The sequence below is a fragment of the Perognathus longimembris genome, chromosome 19 (genome assembly GCF_023159225.1).
Source record: "Perognathus longimembris pacificus isolate PPM17 chromosome 19, ASM2315922v1, whole genome shotgun sequence".
Taxonomy (NCBI): Eukaryota; Metazoa; Chordata; class Mammalia; order Rodentia; family Heteromyidae; genus Perognathus; species Perognathus longimembris.
Window position 1 is genome coordinate 210,194 of NC_063179.1, and position 15,939 is coordinate 226,132.

Here is a 15,939-nt window from a genome sequence, read left to right on the forward strand (position 1 = left end):
AAGGTTAGTGCTCTATCACTTGTGCCACAGATCCACTTATGGCTTTTTGCTAGTTAATTGGAGATAAGGGTCTTAGACTTTCCTTGCCTGGGCTGGCTTTGAATCACACTTGCCAGGTCTCAGTCTTTTGAGCAGCTAGGATCTGGCTTAATTTTAGTTTTCCTAGGAGCTTTCATATTGTTTCTATAATGATTATTGTGGAACACTGGTTATATTCTACTAGGTTATGGGTTATATTCTCTAACTAGGGTGAGTTCATATTTCTTCGCATTTTGTTTTCTTTCTTTTCTTGCTAGTGCTGGGGCATGAACTGAGGCCTTGTACTCTTGCTTAGCTTCTTTTGCCCAAGGATAGCACTCTTGGGCTACACATCCACTTCTGGCTTTTCTCTTGAAAAGAGTCTGAGACAATAGGGCATGTGGTTACCCATCCCTACCACCAGACACTACCTGGCACCTGTTTAGTCTGTCTCTCCTTTGCTTCTCTTTCCTACAGTCTTCTCTAGCTCTATATAAGGGCCTGCTTCTTTCTGTTAAAAATCCAAAATACCCTTTCTTTAACCTTGTAAACATGTAGGACAACACCTCTGCTGCAGCTGGCTTGGCTCTGTGGAGGGAAAGGATGGCTGAAGACTGGGAGCTGCCCAACTCCCCACAAGGAACTGGCTTCACTGGAGCCAGGGCAGAGTGGCCCCACACGCAGCAGGGCTGGCTCAATTCCCCTTCTCTGTCCCAGGAACCCTTGGCAGGACTGAGGCATGTGGTGCTCAGGATGGATGGGTCCCACAGCATGGGGCTACTCAGGATGACACCCTGCAGTCTCTGCAGCTGGTGAAGAGGAGAAGGGCTCCGGTGGGGATGTGGGAAGCTGGGAGCCAGCCAGCAGAGCTGTCTTCTTACCTCCCCTGCTGTGAGTGTGGCAATTTCAATCACCATGGTGATTCTCTACATTTCTGCTCTTGCAAACAAACCTCTCCATGTCTGGCTGCAGGAAACCCCGGTGAAGTGCTCCTACCACAAGTTGGGGGATGACTGAGGTGGCCCTGAGAATGTCAAAGGTAGCTGGATCAGGGGATTGGTGGACTCTAGCTGTGCCCCCCCTCCCTGCATTTCAGAGTAGGAGGGTGAGGGCTGGCCAGACACAGCAGACATGAGGTAGGGGAGGTCTTGGGCACCTGTCCTCTGGCTGCACCTTCACCAACTCGCACAAAGAGCACCTTGCTCTGGTCATGGCCCTCTGGGGCTATAGGTGCTGGGAGAGGGTGGGGCGGGGCAGGGAGGCTGGCTGGGAACATTTGCTGTTGGCTATCACTTCCCCACACCCCTGTCCCCTAATACATTGTCTCTGGTGTGGTCTGGGAACATTTGCTGTTGGCTATCCCCACCCCGTCTTCCCCAATGTGTCCTCATCAGCCAGTCGGGTCTGTTTGCACGCAATCTGACATCATGTGAGCTGTGGTGTCTACAAGAGGAAGTGGGCAGCGGGTAGCACGCAATGAGTGCACAAGGTGGGGGTGGTGAGCCCAGGGGGTGGGGGTGAGTGCAGGGGGTGGGGGTGGTGAGTGCATGGGGTGGGGGTGGTGAGTGCATGGGGTGGGGGTGGGCGTGGTGAGTGCATGGGGGGAAATGAGGAGCTTGGGGTGGTGGGGGATATCACAGCTCTCCCCTCTCACCCCTGCTCCTCTCCCACTCCTGACTGGGTTCTGAAAGCAACACAGGGTCCCAGGCCCCTCCCCTCAGCACAGCCACTGGGGGCTGGGGGGATGGAGCTGGCCAGAGCAGGCAGGGAGAGGGCTTTGCTGGCAGAAGTGTAGATCGGGTTCACATCTATCCTGGGCTCTTCAGGTAGGACCCATGGCCTGGCCCGTCTGCCTCTTGCTGGAGGCCACGTGGGGGTGATCCCTCCATCAGGCCAGCCCAGACCCTCTGTCCTGTTCTCCTCCTATTCCTCCCAGAGCTCCCAGACTCTACCTGGGGAACAAGAGCGCCCATGCTTAACTCTGCAACCTTCCAGCTACTGCCCAGATCGGTCACTGCCTCTGCCCAGAGTCTCTTAGTGGTCTGTGCTCATGAAGAGAGGGACTGTGATTTCTCTGCTCCCAGGGGGAGAGGGCCTCAATTTCGACCTCCCGCCCCCAGGGTGAGATCACAGTCCTGCAGTCCCCCTCCCTACCCCAGGAGAGATAAAAATTAAAACCAACCCCCTTGGGGTCTCTTCAGGAGCCATGATAAAGCTCAATGTGTTGCAGAGGAGTGTAGACAAGGAGAGCCTTGGGCAGAACTCAGGGGGCTTGCTCTGCCCCTTTGTCCCTCAGAATGCTCATGTTTCCCAAGGAAGGACCTACTTTCTGGCAAAGGAAATGGGGCTCTTCTACACTTGTGCAGTGAACAGAGCTATTAGCTATGTGAGTCCAGGGTGATGGTGTGATGACTTCTAAGAGAGAGAGGGACAGAGACATTCTGGGGCAAAGGCCACAGCACAGCTCTGGTTCATCCAGTCATTTGTCCCTGCACATGCCATCAGAGGGTCTGGATATGCAGCCCGGTGTAGCCTGGGTCAGCGGAGCCCAGCACAGACAGACTTTGGGTGAGAGTTGTTGGGTTCACTCTGGAGGACAGGCTCAAGTATGATGGGACCCCAGAGTAGCAGGGAGGGCAGGAGCCTGGGGCCTGCAATCCTAACAAACTCCAGGAGTGACCATGCATGGCGGGATGCTGAAATCCCCGGGAAGGTGGAAGTAACCTCTGGGGCATTGCCTGGGAGGCGTGGGAGCACAATGAGTCTCAAACTGTAGAAAGCAGAATATCCATGTGTCACATGGACTACAGAGGTGCCCTTTAAGCCCTGTTTTTTTATCTCTTCACAATGTGCCCACTTCAGCAACTTCATCCTTTCTAAATGAAGTGGGCTACAAATAGGGTGCTGTGGCCCTTGATAAAGATTTATTGTGTAGACCCAGCTTTCTTGGGGAGGGAATGGAGTCACCAGGTTCAGTAGAAGATGCAGAGTTTGGGGTGGTTGTTTTAGGAGCAGAGACTTATGATGACCCCTCCAAGTATGGGCAGGCAGTCTGATAAAGTCAATACAGCAGACAGCTTCCAATGAGTGGGAAGTCCACAACTTGTTCCTTTTGGAAAAAATGCTGATGATTCAAATATCACATGTAATAACACTAGTTTATGTTCTATCTCAGAGTTAGAACAAGAATCAAGGATTTCATCTGCTTGGGTAAACAGGGTCACTGAAGGCACCAGTAGCTTTTGCAAGACAGAAACAAGAGGACCTGCTCTCCCAACTCAGTCTTCCTCTCAGACAAAGATGAGAGTAGTTATTGGTGAGCCACCTTCTGAGGATGCCCCTTGCTAGGACCCTCTGCTGGGACCCTCTTACCCTGTCTCAGGAGCCAAGGAGTAAGAGTCCCCACATACCAACGAGGAAGTAGACATGGACTGAGACATGCAGGCAGAGTCCTGAGATCAGCACCCAGCTGGATGGATAAGATTTACATTTGTTGGGGCCAGGAATGTGGTTTAGTGGTAGAGTGCTTGCCTAGCATGCACGAAGCCCTGGATTCAATTTCTCAGTACCACATAAACAGAAAAAGCTGGAATTGGTGCTGTGGTTCAAGTAGTAGAGTGCTAGCCTTGAGTAAAAAGAAGCTCAGGGACAGTGCACAGGCCCTGAGTTCAAGCCCCAGGACTACACCCCCCCCAAAAAAAAAAGAAGAAAAAAAAGAAAGACAGAAAAAGAAAAATATTTACTTTTTTTTTTTTTTTTTTTTTTGGCCAGTCCTGGGGCCTTGGACTCAGGGCCTGAGCACTGTCCCTGGCTTCTTCCCGCTCAAGGCTAGCACTCTGCCACTTGAGCCACAGCGCCGCTTCTGGCCGTTTTCTGTATATGTGGTGCTGGGGAATCGAACCTAGGGCCTCGTGTATCTGAGGCAGGCACTCTTGCCACTAGGCTATATCCCCAGCCCCAAATATTTACATTTTTAAGTGAGTGTCAGGAAATGGAAATTAGATTTTAATGTTTTTAATAATTTTTAATTTGTCTTCTCTTTTTGCCTTGTTTGCCTGTCTTTGGGATGGTGGGGTTGAGTACAGAAATGGAGGGATAAAGGGTGAACAAACAAACTCACTAGACACTATGTGGAAAATGAACTATACAACTTGTGGGTGGGCATGGGAGGGAAAAAAGCTGGGAGAGAGTGAGAAAAGGGGTAACATGTCCAAAAAGAACCGTATTCTACCTATCTTAAGTAACTGTAAGCCTTCTGTATATCACCTTATAATAACAATTAAAAAATTTTTTTTGCCAGTCCTGGGGCTTGAACTCAGGGCCTGAGCACTGTCCCTGGCTTCTTGTTGCTCAAGGCTAGCAGTCTACCACTTGAGCCACAACGCCACTTCTGGCCTTTTCTGTATATGTGGTGCTAAGGAATTGAACCCAGGGCTTCATGCATGCTAGGCAAGCACTCTACCACTAGGCCACATTCCCAGCCCCCAATTTAAAAAAACATTTTTTTTTTAAAGAATTACGTCTGTCTAACTCTCTGGGCTGCAGCTGCTACTCCAGATTGGAGATAGGGCTGAGGGAAGCACCAGGAAACTGCTTGAGGGGACATTCTTGGGGGTCCTTTTCCTGTCACACAGGACGGGTCCTGTGTTTGACTTGCTCCATGCCAGAGAAGGTGAGGTGATAAGGGTGAGTCAGCCTTGACCTAGCCTGGGAGAGACTGACAAGTGGGCTGATTCTCTAAGGACAATCCACAGTGCCAGGCTGGGATCCACTGGTACTTAGGAAGAGGCTGTGAGAACTCTGGAGGCCTTGGCCATAGGACTTTGTCAAGCTGAGTGGGATTGGGTACTACAAGCGTTTCCTGGGAACGGATTTGAGCAAGATGGTACTCAGGTTAGACTTATCTACACATCTTTGCCATTTCCCCCATCCCAACTGGCCTGGCTCATCGCTCCTGCTCCTCCCTACCCCCACCCAGAGCTGACCTGAAATACTAGAGACCTTGTAGAACCTGCATCTTGCAGGTTGCAGTGCAGCCCAGGCTGGCCATCCAGCACGAACCCTGGTGTGAACCCCAAGGAAACCAGAAAAGCATGACTTAGGGACTTCAGGCTCTAGAAGGGGCTCATCTGTCTGTTCTTTTCTGGCAGCCTTGCAGGAGACGCAGTGGCCAGCAGTGACCCTCTCATCTGGAGAAAGCCCTTCTGGAGGGCGTCCTGTGCAGGAAGGGCAACTGATGCTAGAGGTGAGTGTCCACCCAGTGGTGACCCCACACTGTGGCCCATGCGTGTGGCTCTCCTATGGGAACCCCTTCAGTTAACATAAAGCTATAAGGCTCCAGTATGTGTTCAAAAATGGTTCTACGACTGTGCCCAAATGGCTTAGGCTTGGGTCAGCAGATAGTGGTCAAATTCTCAGAGGTGAGGCCCATAGTTTGGAACAGAGAAATGCCTTTAACTGCAGGACCTACATGCTAAGTCTGAGAACCGTTCTTTATTCTGCATTTCCTGGTTTTACTCATCAATGAGAGAATCTAATAAAATAATAAGCCATTTATTTTCCAAACTAAAGAGTCGGAAAAATCAGCATTGAGCTTCTCTGTGTGGGTTTAGCCTGGATTGGCTGCTGAGATGGCAGTTCTGGCATCACACACTGGGTGTTGGGCTGGGTGAGAGCTCTATTGTCAGAGCTTTTTTCCACTTGAGAGGAACACCAAGATTTTATTCATTTACTTTTGGTAGTCCTAAGGCTTGAATTCTGGGCTTAGGCTCCTTTTATTCAAGGTTAGCATTCTACTACTTGAGCAACAGTGCCACTTCAGGCCTCTTCTGTGATTTCATTGGAGATAAGCCAGACTTCCTGGGCTGGCTTCCAAACATGATCCTTCGATCTCAGCCTCCTGAGTAGCTAGGATTACACTCTGGGCCGGTGACACTTCAGGGGGATGATCAGGACAGTCAGTGGAAGCTAGCCTGGGGTCTGATGTGGTCAGAGTGATGTGCAGACCATGAAAAAGACAGGAGTGGGTTTTCCTTTCCTGACTCTGTGGCTGTGGGAGAGGACTGGCCTCCAAGAAACATACCTGTTCTGGAATTACTCTGAAGAAAGAGAAGAGAAGATCCCTGTGGTCACAGAGGGGCTGCCCCTGGGCGTGAGCCATACCTCCTCACCTCCTTCACGTCAACTTCTTCTTGGAACATTTTATACAGACTGTAGAGAGGAGATGATAATGGATGCCAGGCTCTAGCTGCTCTGCCTCAGCAATGGTCAACTTGGTCTAGCTTGCTCCCATTTGGTGAATTACCCTAGTGTGACTGCTGGTTACATAGTAGTAGATTGTTAACTTTATGAGAAGCTACCAAGCTGTGTTCCAAGGGGCCAAGCCATGTGGCACCCACCAGGATGAGTGAGTCCCCACAACTAAAGTCCTGTAGTTATCTTTTTTCAGAATCATTTTAGTACCTATGGAATGGAATCTCATAATTCCCATTTGCATTTCCCAGACCTCTCTTCTTAAAGATAGCTTATTTGCTCAGCTCTTCAATTTTTTTCTCATATAAAAACAGATTGTTTTTCTGCTGCTGGGTTTAGAGAGTTCTTTATATATCCTGGACATGTGTCCTTGCCATTTTATAAAGCATGTAAAATGATTGTCTTGTCTTTTCATTATCTTGACATGGCAGTATGCAGAGTGAAGTGATAATTCTGATGAAGATCAGTTTGTTAAGGCCAAGACTTTCTATCACATCTGGAAACTCTTAATTACTTCCATCATTGTTTTGTAATTTTCAGTGTGTATGTTAGGTTTATGCCTAAGTATTTTATAGTTTATATGGTGTTTTTATTTCATTATATAATTATCATATCATCTGTAACTATAGGTAGGTTTTGTTGTTATTTTCATGTTTCATTCTGTGGTTCTGTGGATTGAACTCAGGGCCCCACACAAAACAGAAAAATGGAAACTGAGCCTCCTGAGTAGCTAGGACTAAAAGTGTGAGCCACCAGCACCTGGCTGAAATTGATTTTTTTTTTGTTATTTAAATCCTTCTGTCTACTTCTCCTTTGTTGTCCAGGTCATTTACAGAAGCTCGGCCCTACCTCCTCTCCCCTGCAGACTCTCTTCAGGATCACCCCACTTGCTCCCTCTGGTTTTCTGTCTCAACTGGGAAGACAACATTTATCTAGGGTTGTTTCCTCCAACGCTCCCATGCAGTTCTGTACAACAGGCTTATGGTCAGCCTAGTGTTGGCTGAAAGGGAGAAGCAGTGGCTGTGTGTTCCCAGCAGCGATCATTTTCCCTAGATCCCTCCAGCTGTCACAACACAGTTGGTCTTTGCATGCCCTTGCTCTGGCACTAAATGCTCGGCTGGTAGATGAAGACGTGCCCCCTGTGCACAGTGAGGGGCAACACAGGGAAAAGACGCGAGTAGGGGGTGGCAGCAGAAGTTCAGCCTCCACAGTCCTTCAGGGAGTACCCTGCCATCCACTCCTGCTTACAGGTGAGGAAGCTGAAGCATAGCTGTTTCCTCTTTACACCTTACTGAGACAGGGCTAGAGTCAGCCTTGCTACTGCCTCACCTGGGGGCCATGGAAGGTAGGGGTGGGCCTGGCCCATCAGGGCCTTCAAACCAGTTCTCCATACGAGGCCCTGAGCCAAAGGTACTCTGCCCCACACAGTCCCCACCTAATTGAAGGGCTGCTGTCAGACCAGTGCCACCCTCTGAGCCCCTGAATATTGGGAGCTCTGGTTTCAAGTCTCACAGCCTCTGGAGACTGGGGGGTGGTGACTTGTGTCAGCTTTAGAAGCCAAGTCACCAAGGCCAGAATGAAACGGGAAGTTGAGGGGAGGATTCCATGACAAGCTGGATATCAAGGGCACTAATTCTCACATGGAGACCACTGGATGCAGATGCTTTCCTCCAGGCCTTTCACACAGAACACACAATGGCGCCTGATCTGCTGTTGTGCCTGGGGTGTCTTCCTGAGGGCCTGGCCTCTGAAAGAGATAAGCATTAAATCAAAGTCACTACCAGAAGCCCTAGGTCAGAGAGATTCAGAAATTCACAGAGACACATGGAACCCCATTCAAATACTCCTAAGAAAACCTGAACTAGGAATCGGCAAGTGGCCAAGGTGCTGGTATTCTGCCAACAAGGGTGAGGTGTCTGGGTGGCTGGCCAGGACCTTGACCAGCAGGACAATGGGTGCAGCACCCTGGGTATAGGGCCTTAGCTCTCCCCTGCTTCAGAGTGCTGACTCTTCACTGCCTTGTGACTCTGAAGACTTTCACTGCTCAGAGATGCAGGCATGGGATCTTCCCACCAGAGCAGACTACACAGGCACATCCAGAGCTCAGCACCCTGAAATAAATGGACATCACTGTAGTCATAAAGAAAGAAGCCACTAAACTAACAAACTCAGGAGATAGTAGCTTGGAGGAAACAGAAATACATATAATGAGAAAACTAAAAGATTAAAAAAAAATTGCTATCTTCAGGGTCTGCAGAGATAAGTAGAACCCAGCACCAAATTCACTGTAATTCTAGCTACTCAGGAGGCTGAGATCTAAGGATGGAGGTTAGAAGCCAACCCAGGCAGAAAATTGCTCAGGACTCTTATCTCAGTCAACCAGCATAAAGCCAGAGGTGTTGCTTTGGTTCAAGATGTAGAGCACCAGCCTTGAGGGAAAATGCTAAGCAAGTATGGGAGTCCTTGAGTTCATGCCCCAGTACCAGAACAAAAGAGAGGTGGGGTCAGGGAATGAGGGAGAGACAGAGGGAGAGGGAGAGGGAGGTGGAAATTTGGCATAATGAAATGCTGTGGGGAGGATTCAGACAAAGATAGCGCAGTATTTAAACATCAGAACAAGATCTAAGGGTGTGGTAGAAGGGTTGACTGTTTCAGATGGGATGGTCTTTCTGGGAGAAAAAGGAGAGGGGAGATAAACAAATGAAGGAAGTCAGGAAAATTTCCATGTCTTCATATACCCCCAACTCAGTCATCAGAGGTCCCGGAAGACCCAGAGCCCCCTGGAGCTGGGGGTAAGTTTCTTATGGAAAGGCTTCACAGGGAGGTGTGTGTGTGTCTCTCTCTGGAATGACACACTTTCTGGAGCTAGAGGATCCTAATGCTTCCAGCGGGATGAGGATCAAGAATCAGATCACTACACTCAAGGCTAGCAGTCCTGCATGGAAGGAAGAAAGCTCCCCCCAGGGGCTCCTCCTCCACAGTACAAGATGTTTCCAGATGTTCTGCGTACTGAGGCTCACACTCTCTAGAGGATTTCTCCAGCAGAGCCAGGATGCAGGAGAGCAGACACAGGACCTCAAGGGCTTGCCAGAAGAGGCGTGTGCACAGTGCCAGCCGGGCAATGTGTCCAGCAGACACGGGCCCTGAAGAAGATGGTGCAGTTGGGCTGAGTGCAAGCTATGTCAGAAGCACAAGGCACTGTGTCTTTCCATAACTGTCAGAATTTATTGAATAACAAGTTCATAAGCTATATCAGTTTCATTGGCTTTAATTTGTCAAGAAATACTGAGTTCATTTGATAGCGAGGGACATTAGCTTTTTAACTTTTTTTTTTTTTTTGCCAGTCCTGAGGCTTGAACCCAGGGCCTGAGCACTGTCCCTGGCTTCTTTTTGCTCAAGGCTAGCACTCTGCCTCTTGAGCCACAGCACCACTCTGGCCTTTTCTATTTATGTGGTGCTGAGGAACCAAACCCAAGGCTTCATGCGCTAGGCAACATTCCCAGCCCGGCTTTTGTTCCAATTGTTGTGACTAATCTTAGCTCTCACACATCACAATATATATTTATAGAATGGCTGAGAAATGGTTAAAGAGGCTGCAGGGAGGTATCAGCAGAGCTGATGCAAATGCTGGGAAAACTCTAAGGGGTCACAAAATGAAGGAACTGAAGAGTGTATGACCTTCATCAGTAGTCACATACAGTAGCTTGTTCTCTGCACCGGTTTACAGCAAGGTTTATTCAGCTCAGGAGACAAAGTCCATTCACTGTTGCTATAAAGAATACCATGGAGTGGGTGATTTATAAAGAATAAAGATTGATTTAGTTCACCCTTCTGGTGTCTGGCGGGCCTCAGCTGGAGGGCCGTCTCTGGGCAAAGGTCTTCTTGCTGGCGGGGACTCCTCTGAGACCTGAGGTAGCACAGGGCATCAGGCCATGTAGGAGTATCCTGAGGTGGCGCAGGGGACCAGTGCTCCCCTCTGGCACCTGCACAGGGGACAAGTGCTCCCCTCTGGCACCTGCACAAGGGACAAGTGCTTGGCAGATGGTAGAAGCTTGAATACTTTCCAAACTCCATGTCATCTGAGCCCACCAGGAAGAGATTATGCTAAGACACTTGGAGAGGGCAGGATCCTCTCTTTGCAACAATTTCCTATGTCCATTCTGTAAGTGCTGCCATCGAAGGGCAGGCCCAGGTCAGTCCACAGTCTTCTCCACACTCCAGACTCAGGAACCACACAGCCTCAGAGTCTTGGTTTCTCCATGTGGCTCAAAGGCTGTGTGTCAGGACTCTGTGCATAATGGAACAGGCACAGTTGGCTGGTTCAGACACAAGCAGCCCTGGGAGGGAGGCTCACTGGCTACTCTGCGCTAAGACCCTTAATGGAAGTGGTGCATGCATGTCCTCTGGGAGTAGGTGCAGTGCAAACAAGGTTTTGCTGAGTCTCCCAACCGATGAGGGCATTTCTCAGGTTTCAGCTCCAGCAGGACAGGATGACCCTTGCAGAACACAGGCTGCTTAGTGCCTCCACACACTAGGTTCTGACAGCTCTGCCCAGTGCTGAGTTCTGACTGTTCTGTTCAGCACCGGGCTCTGACTGCTTTGCCCAGCACTGGGCTCCAACTGCTCTGCCCAGCACAACCATGCATGGAAAACAGCCATGGCCTTGCATGTCAGGGAGGCCCAGCCAGGTAGCCACACATGAGCTGATCTCGAGCCAAACTGTTGTGGCTGTGCTGGGATTTCTGGAAAAACCACCACTGACACCTCTAAGCATCCTAAGATATTCCCAGGAGCAAACCGCCTCTAGCACTTGATTCTTTTTTTCTTCTGCATTTAGGCTGTTGTTCTTCCAAAGAAAGATTCAGACATTCGCCTCCCGGCTGGGATTTTCAGAACTATCTGGCCATATTCCCTGTGGGGAACAGTTCGCCATTTGGCAAGGACTATGTGTTCAGGGATGATGGGGGTCCCTTGGGGCTTATTTCACTTCAGTAGTACCTGTGTTTCTTGATGCATGGTGAGAACCCCAGGGTCCCCCAGAAACCCTGCAGAGATAGTAGGCATGCTGGAAAATGCACAACATTGAAGACATCTAGAGTGAAGGAAAGGGGTCACAGTAGGGATTGACCCGGGAGGGCAGGGCAGAGCCCTGAGGTGTGCAGGAACTGACCTGGGAGGGCAGGGCGGAGCCATCAGGGTCTGGAAGGGCTGTGCAGCTGGGGACACGGGGCTTTTGAGTCCCTGGGATGAAGCTGAGGCCAGAACAAAGGATCCCTGAGATTAGGGCCTTCCTGTCCTGGGCATGAGCAAGAACAGTGTGTGCTTTCCTGGGGCCTGGGCCTTGGGCTCAGAGAGAGGCATAGGGGCTGGTAGGGTGGCAGTGTGAAAGCCACTGGGCTAAGAGGGCACAGGCTATAGCTTCCTCTGTTGTTGGCTCTTGGGGTGGAAGGGAGCAGTGTCCCATAGACTGGAAACCAGATGACTCTTGAGGCTTCTTGAGCCTGTCCTTGCTCTGCTGTTCTGGGGCCCTTCAATGAGCAGGTGCTGAATATGCTTGCTTCATCTTCCGGCTCAGGGCTTCCTGCTTTCTCCTGATTCTTTTGACTCAGAGAAACCCCATTCCATATGTCACTGCCTCTTGTGACTGACTGTTGGGCATACTGTTCCCACAGACTTCTGAAAAGACATTTTTTTCCCCTTCAGGGATTTGACAGTTGTATCTATGTAAGCAGAGATTGCATCAAAGAGTGATGGCCTGACTTAGCTGTTGGCCTGTGAATGGACACAGCTGGGAGGCTTACCAAGGGGAAGTGCCCATCAGCTGGAGCCTGGCCTCTTTTCAACCCCCGGGTCAATAAGGGGGTGTGTGCTGCCATCCCTGCCGGTCAAAGGGCACTGCTCTTGGCCCCACTCAAATGGGTTTAGGTGTCTGGGGAAGGGCTAGCCCTCTCTGGCTTCTTACTGCCAGGGCTCAACACCATCATCCCTGACTATCCACCACTAGCTTCTGACTTTCTACTGTTATGAGCTCTGACCAGTGAACTTGGCATGCTGGGCTCCAGTGGTGTCATGATCAGGACCCACATGTCCCAGCCCTGTCCCCGTGTTAGCTGGGCTCAGACATGTATATCCAGGCCTTGCCCTTAACTGGGCTCAGTGATTCCAGTAGAGACCCTACTGAGTACTGATGCTGAGGTAACTGTGTTAAGAATGTTGAGGTAGTAGCACTTTCTGTGAAGGAGGAGGGCTTCGGTGGTGCAGCCTTCACTGTGTCAGTTCTGGATCATGACAGTCTTTCAGGGCCCCAACTCAGCATTAGCACCTCTGTCAGAATTACAACTCAAACTTCTCAACTGAAAGAACAAGCAGGCAGACCTGGGCACTCCTCCAGCCAGAGCTGAGCAGGTAGACTCAGGTACTCCCCCAGCCAGAACTGAGCAGGTGGACCTGGGCACTGCCTAGCCAGAGCTGAGCTGGTGGGCCTGGGCACTCCCCCGGCCAGAGCTGAGCAGCAGTAGCTAGGTCTCATTGCAGCCCCCAGGCCAGTCCACACCTGCTCTCTGTGGCCAGGGTCTATACTTGTTTCAGAGGCATTTCCAAGTGCTGTAGCTGCCCTGTAGAAGCAACTCAAGGCTGAATTTGCTGTTTGTGGGATGCATAAACATCCAGTCATTCTACTCCCCCGGCAAGACTGCTGCTTGCACGCACACAGGACCCATGCAGCGGCTCCTGGCGAGTGATCTGGCTCCAGGAGGCCCAGCCAGCTGCCCCTACGCCTGCCCGGTGCCGCTGCTCGCGTGACTAGTCGGCCTGTTGCTGAATGGTTGCTGTGACAACAGCTCCCTGGGGAACAACTTTTGCCAACTTGTCTCTGTGCCAAGGAGGAGACATGAGAGGGGCTGTTGAGAATTGTTCCTTTTTCCTCTTTTTTTTTTCCCTTTTCTGTGACCTTGACAAAAATAATCTTTGAAGTACTTGCTAGCTATTTTTCTGCCATGGGACTGGAAGGAATCAGGGTGTTCAAACAGCTTGCCAGAGGAAGCCCAGCCTCTCAAAGTGCTGGCCTCACTCCTTTGGGTGGGCAGGAGTGCCTAGGGCAGAGCAGAGAAGTCAGCAGACCACTGACCACTGCCTTGGCCACTAACCCTGGCCGCACTGACCACTGACCTGGGCCCGTATAGGCCACCGACCCTCACCTGGGCTGGCCGCTGGTCCCAGGCTGTTCTAACCATCGACCTTCACCTGCCTTGCCAATGGTTATCACCAATGTGACTACTGACTTTCCCCTGTACTGACCACTACCTGTGCTGACCTCTGACCACCACCTGTGCTGACCACCGACCCTCACTGTGCTAATCACTGATCATTACGTGTGGACCACTGACCCTCACATGTGCTGACCTCTGACCCTTACCTGTGTTAATTACTCACTGATCTTCCTGTGTGCTGACCCCAGACCTTCACCTGTGCTGTTGTTGATGAACATATGTTCTAACCATTGACCCCCAAGTGTATTGACCACTGACCTTCATGTGTGCTGACCTCTGACCCTTGCTTTCTGTGACCAACACCCTCAGTGATAGGTGCAGTATCGTGACATGCAGTAATTAAACATAAATATGATTTCCTCCCTTTTAAAAAAGGAACAGCCTTAATCTCAGGGCCAAATCTTTTTCCTTTTAGAAAAGTGATCTCATTTTCCATGTATCATGTGGGGGGGAGAGAGGAGAGAGAGGGAGAGAGGAAAAAGAAAAAGAAACCTTGTAGGATTAAAAAGAGAGAGGAAGAGAAAACAAATAAGCATTCACGAAGCATATTTGAAAGATGGTCTCACATCTGTAAAAGAACTTGGCATGACAGTTTTGGACCAAAAAGTCAATCTGATATATTAAATCCATATGATCTCACAAACAGCATTTTATGGTCTTAAAAAAATTTGCCTTGTGAGTTAAAATTAAGACTGTTTATGCTTGTGACTAATCTCATAAAATCTTTTTTAAGAAGAGATTTTATAGGCTCATGTCTTGAAATTTCTTTGAACTATTAATAGTAGGACATCTTCAGTATGTGGCAACCACTGAGTCCGGAAGCTGTGGCAGGAGCTGGCAGGCACAGCCTAGGGCCATTGGCTTGGCTCTGAGAGGGAGGTGGTGGTTTGGGGCTCAGTGTGGGGGACAACACCCGCGCAGGCTGGGCCAGTGGCACACCTGCATCTCATCTTCAGAAAGAAGTCCCCCCCCACCCCAATCATCACCACTATCTCCTGTGGAATGCCACTGGCCTCGGAAGGCGCTCCCTTGTGTCTTTTACCAGAGCCTGGTTCTGTGAGTTCTCATGTGACAGCACAGTGGAACACAGAGTAAGTGAGGTCTTTTCTGACCATCCCATCACCACTCCCATCTCTGCCTGGGTACCTGGGCCTTAGGGTCCTGAGGGTGGGCATGGACAGCAGCCAGTGTCAGCTCATAGAGGAGCTTTGGTGGTCTGCATCACCCTCATTCTGGGACAGAGGCACTAGCTCCTGACCATGCTGTGTGGTGGGCCCATCGCTGACCCCTGTGGGTGCTAGACAGTCTTTCCTGACCATACACCTATTATTCACAGGAGCGGGTGGCATCTATGTGTCTTCTGTAGCATGGACTAGCCCAGGACTCATCCATCTGGTAATGCTGTCTTTCTGCTGGGCACAGGGTTGAAAGGTGCCGGCCACTGTCATGCTTGTGACTATTCCTCACTGAATCAAATGCTGGCAAGACAGGAATTCCAGGATTTCCCAGGTGAAGTCCTGAAGGCCGATGCAAGGAGGGCAACTGTTCAGTGCAGGTTTACAGTGCTGGCTGTCAGCTTCTTTTCACAAAAGCTTTGAGGGCCAAGTGACAGCCGAACCTCACAGCAGGATTCAGAATCTTGGGAAGAGCTAAGTATTAAAATGGATTTTCACCTTCCCTTAAGAATGCTTCCTTCTGGGTGCTTCCCACTCTATTCAAACCCACACACACATTCCTCAAGCCAGAAGGATACCACACCTGTAGTCTTAGCTACTCAGGAGACTGAGATCTTAAGCTCATAGTTCAAAGCCAGCCTAGGCAGGATAAGAGTCCATGGAACCCGATTAACCACTGAAAAGCTGAAAGTGGAGCTGTGCCTCAAGTTTTAGAGGGATAGCCTTGAATACAAAAGCTCAGAGACAGTACCTAGGCCCTGAGTTCAAGCCCTAGTAATGGGTGAGGGAGAAGCAAAATAGCATACAGGATATTATCAAACTAAAACCCTTCTGCACAGTGTAATCAATCAGTCAGAAGTGAAGAGACAGTCTACAGAATAGAAGGAAACATTTACAAACCATGCATCTGAGGAGGAGTTAACATCTAAAATATACAAGAGACTCAATAGCAAGAAAACAAAAAACTGGGTCAAAAATGAGGAAGGACCTGGAAAGATGATGTCAGAAAACAGGAAATGGCCATCGAGTATATGAAATGTGCTCAAATCACAGTTCATCAGAGAACTATAAATCCAAACCACAGCATTGCACCCCAGTAAGAATGGCTACTATCACAAAGATAGAAGGGTGGATGGAGACTTGTGAGGTAGAGAAAAGGGAGCCTCTACACTCTGTAGGTGGGAATGTGAATTGATACAGCAGTTGTGAAAAAAGAAAACTTGAGA

At 49.8% G+C, this 15,939-nt stretch overlaps 1 protein-coding gene across 1 annotated transcript in view; it reads left to right on the top strand.

The window, feature by feature from the left end:
* The window catches only part of Ahrr (aryl hydrocarbon receptor repressor), a 53,314-nt gene that overhangs the window by 18,728 nt on the left and 18,647 nt on the right, over nucleotides 1-15,939 (top strand). The window contains exon 3 of the mRNA XM_048368580.1: nucleotides 5,169-5,263. Coding sequence (XP_048224537.1) covers nucleotides 5,169-5,263 — 95 coding nt within the window. The remainder of the gene's footprint in view (nucleotides 1-5,168; nucleotides 5,264-15,939) is intronic.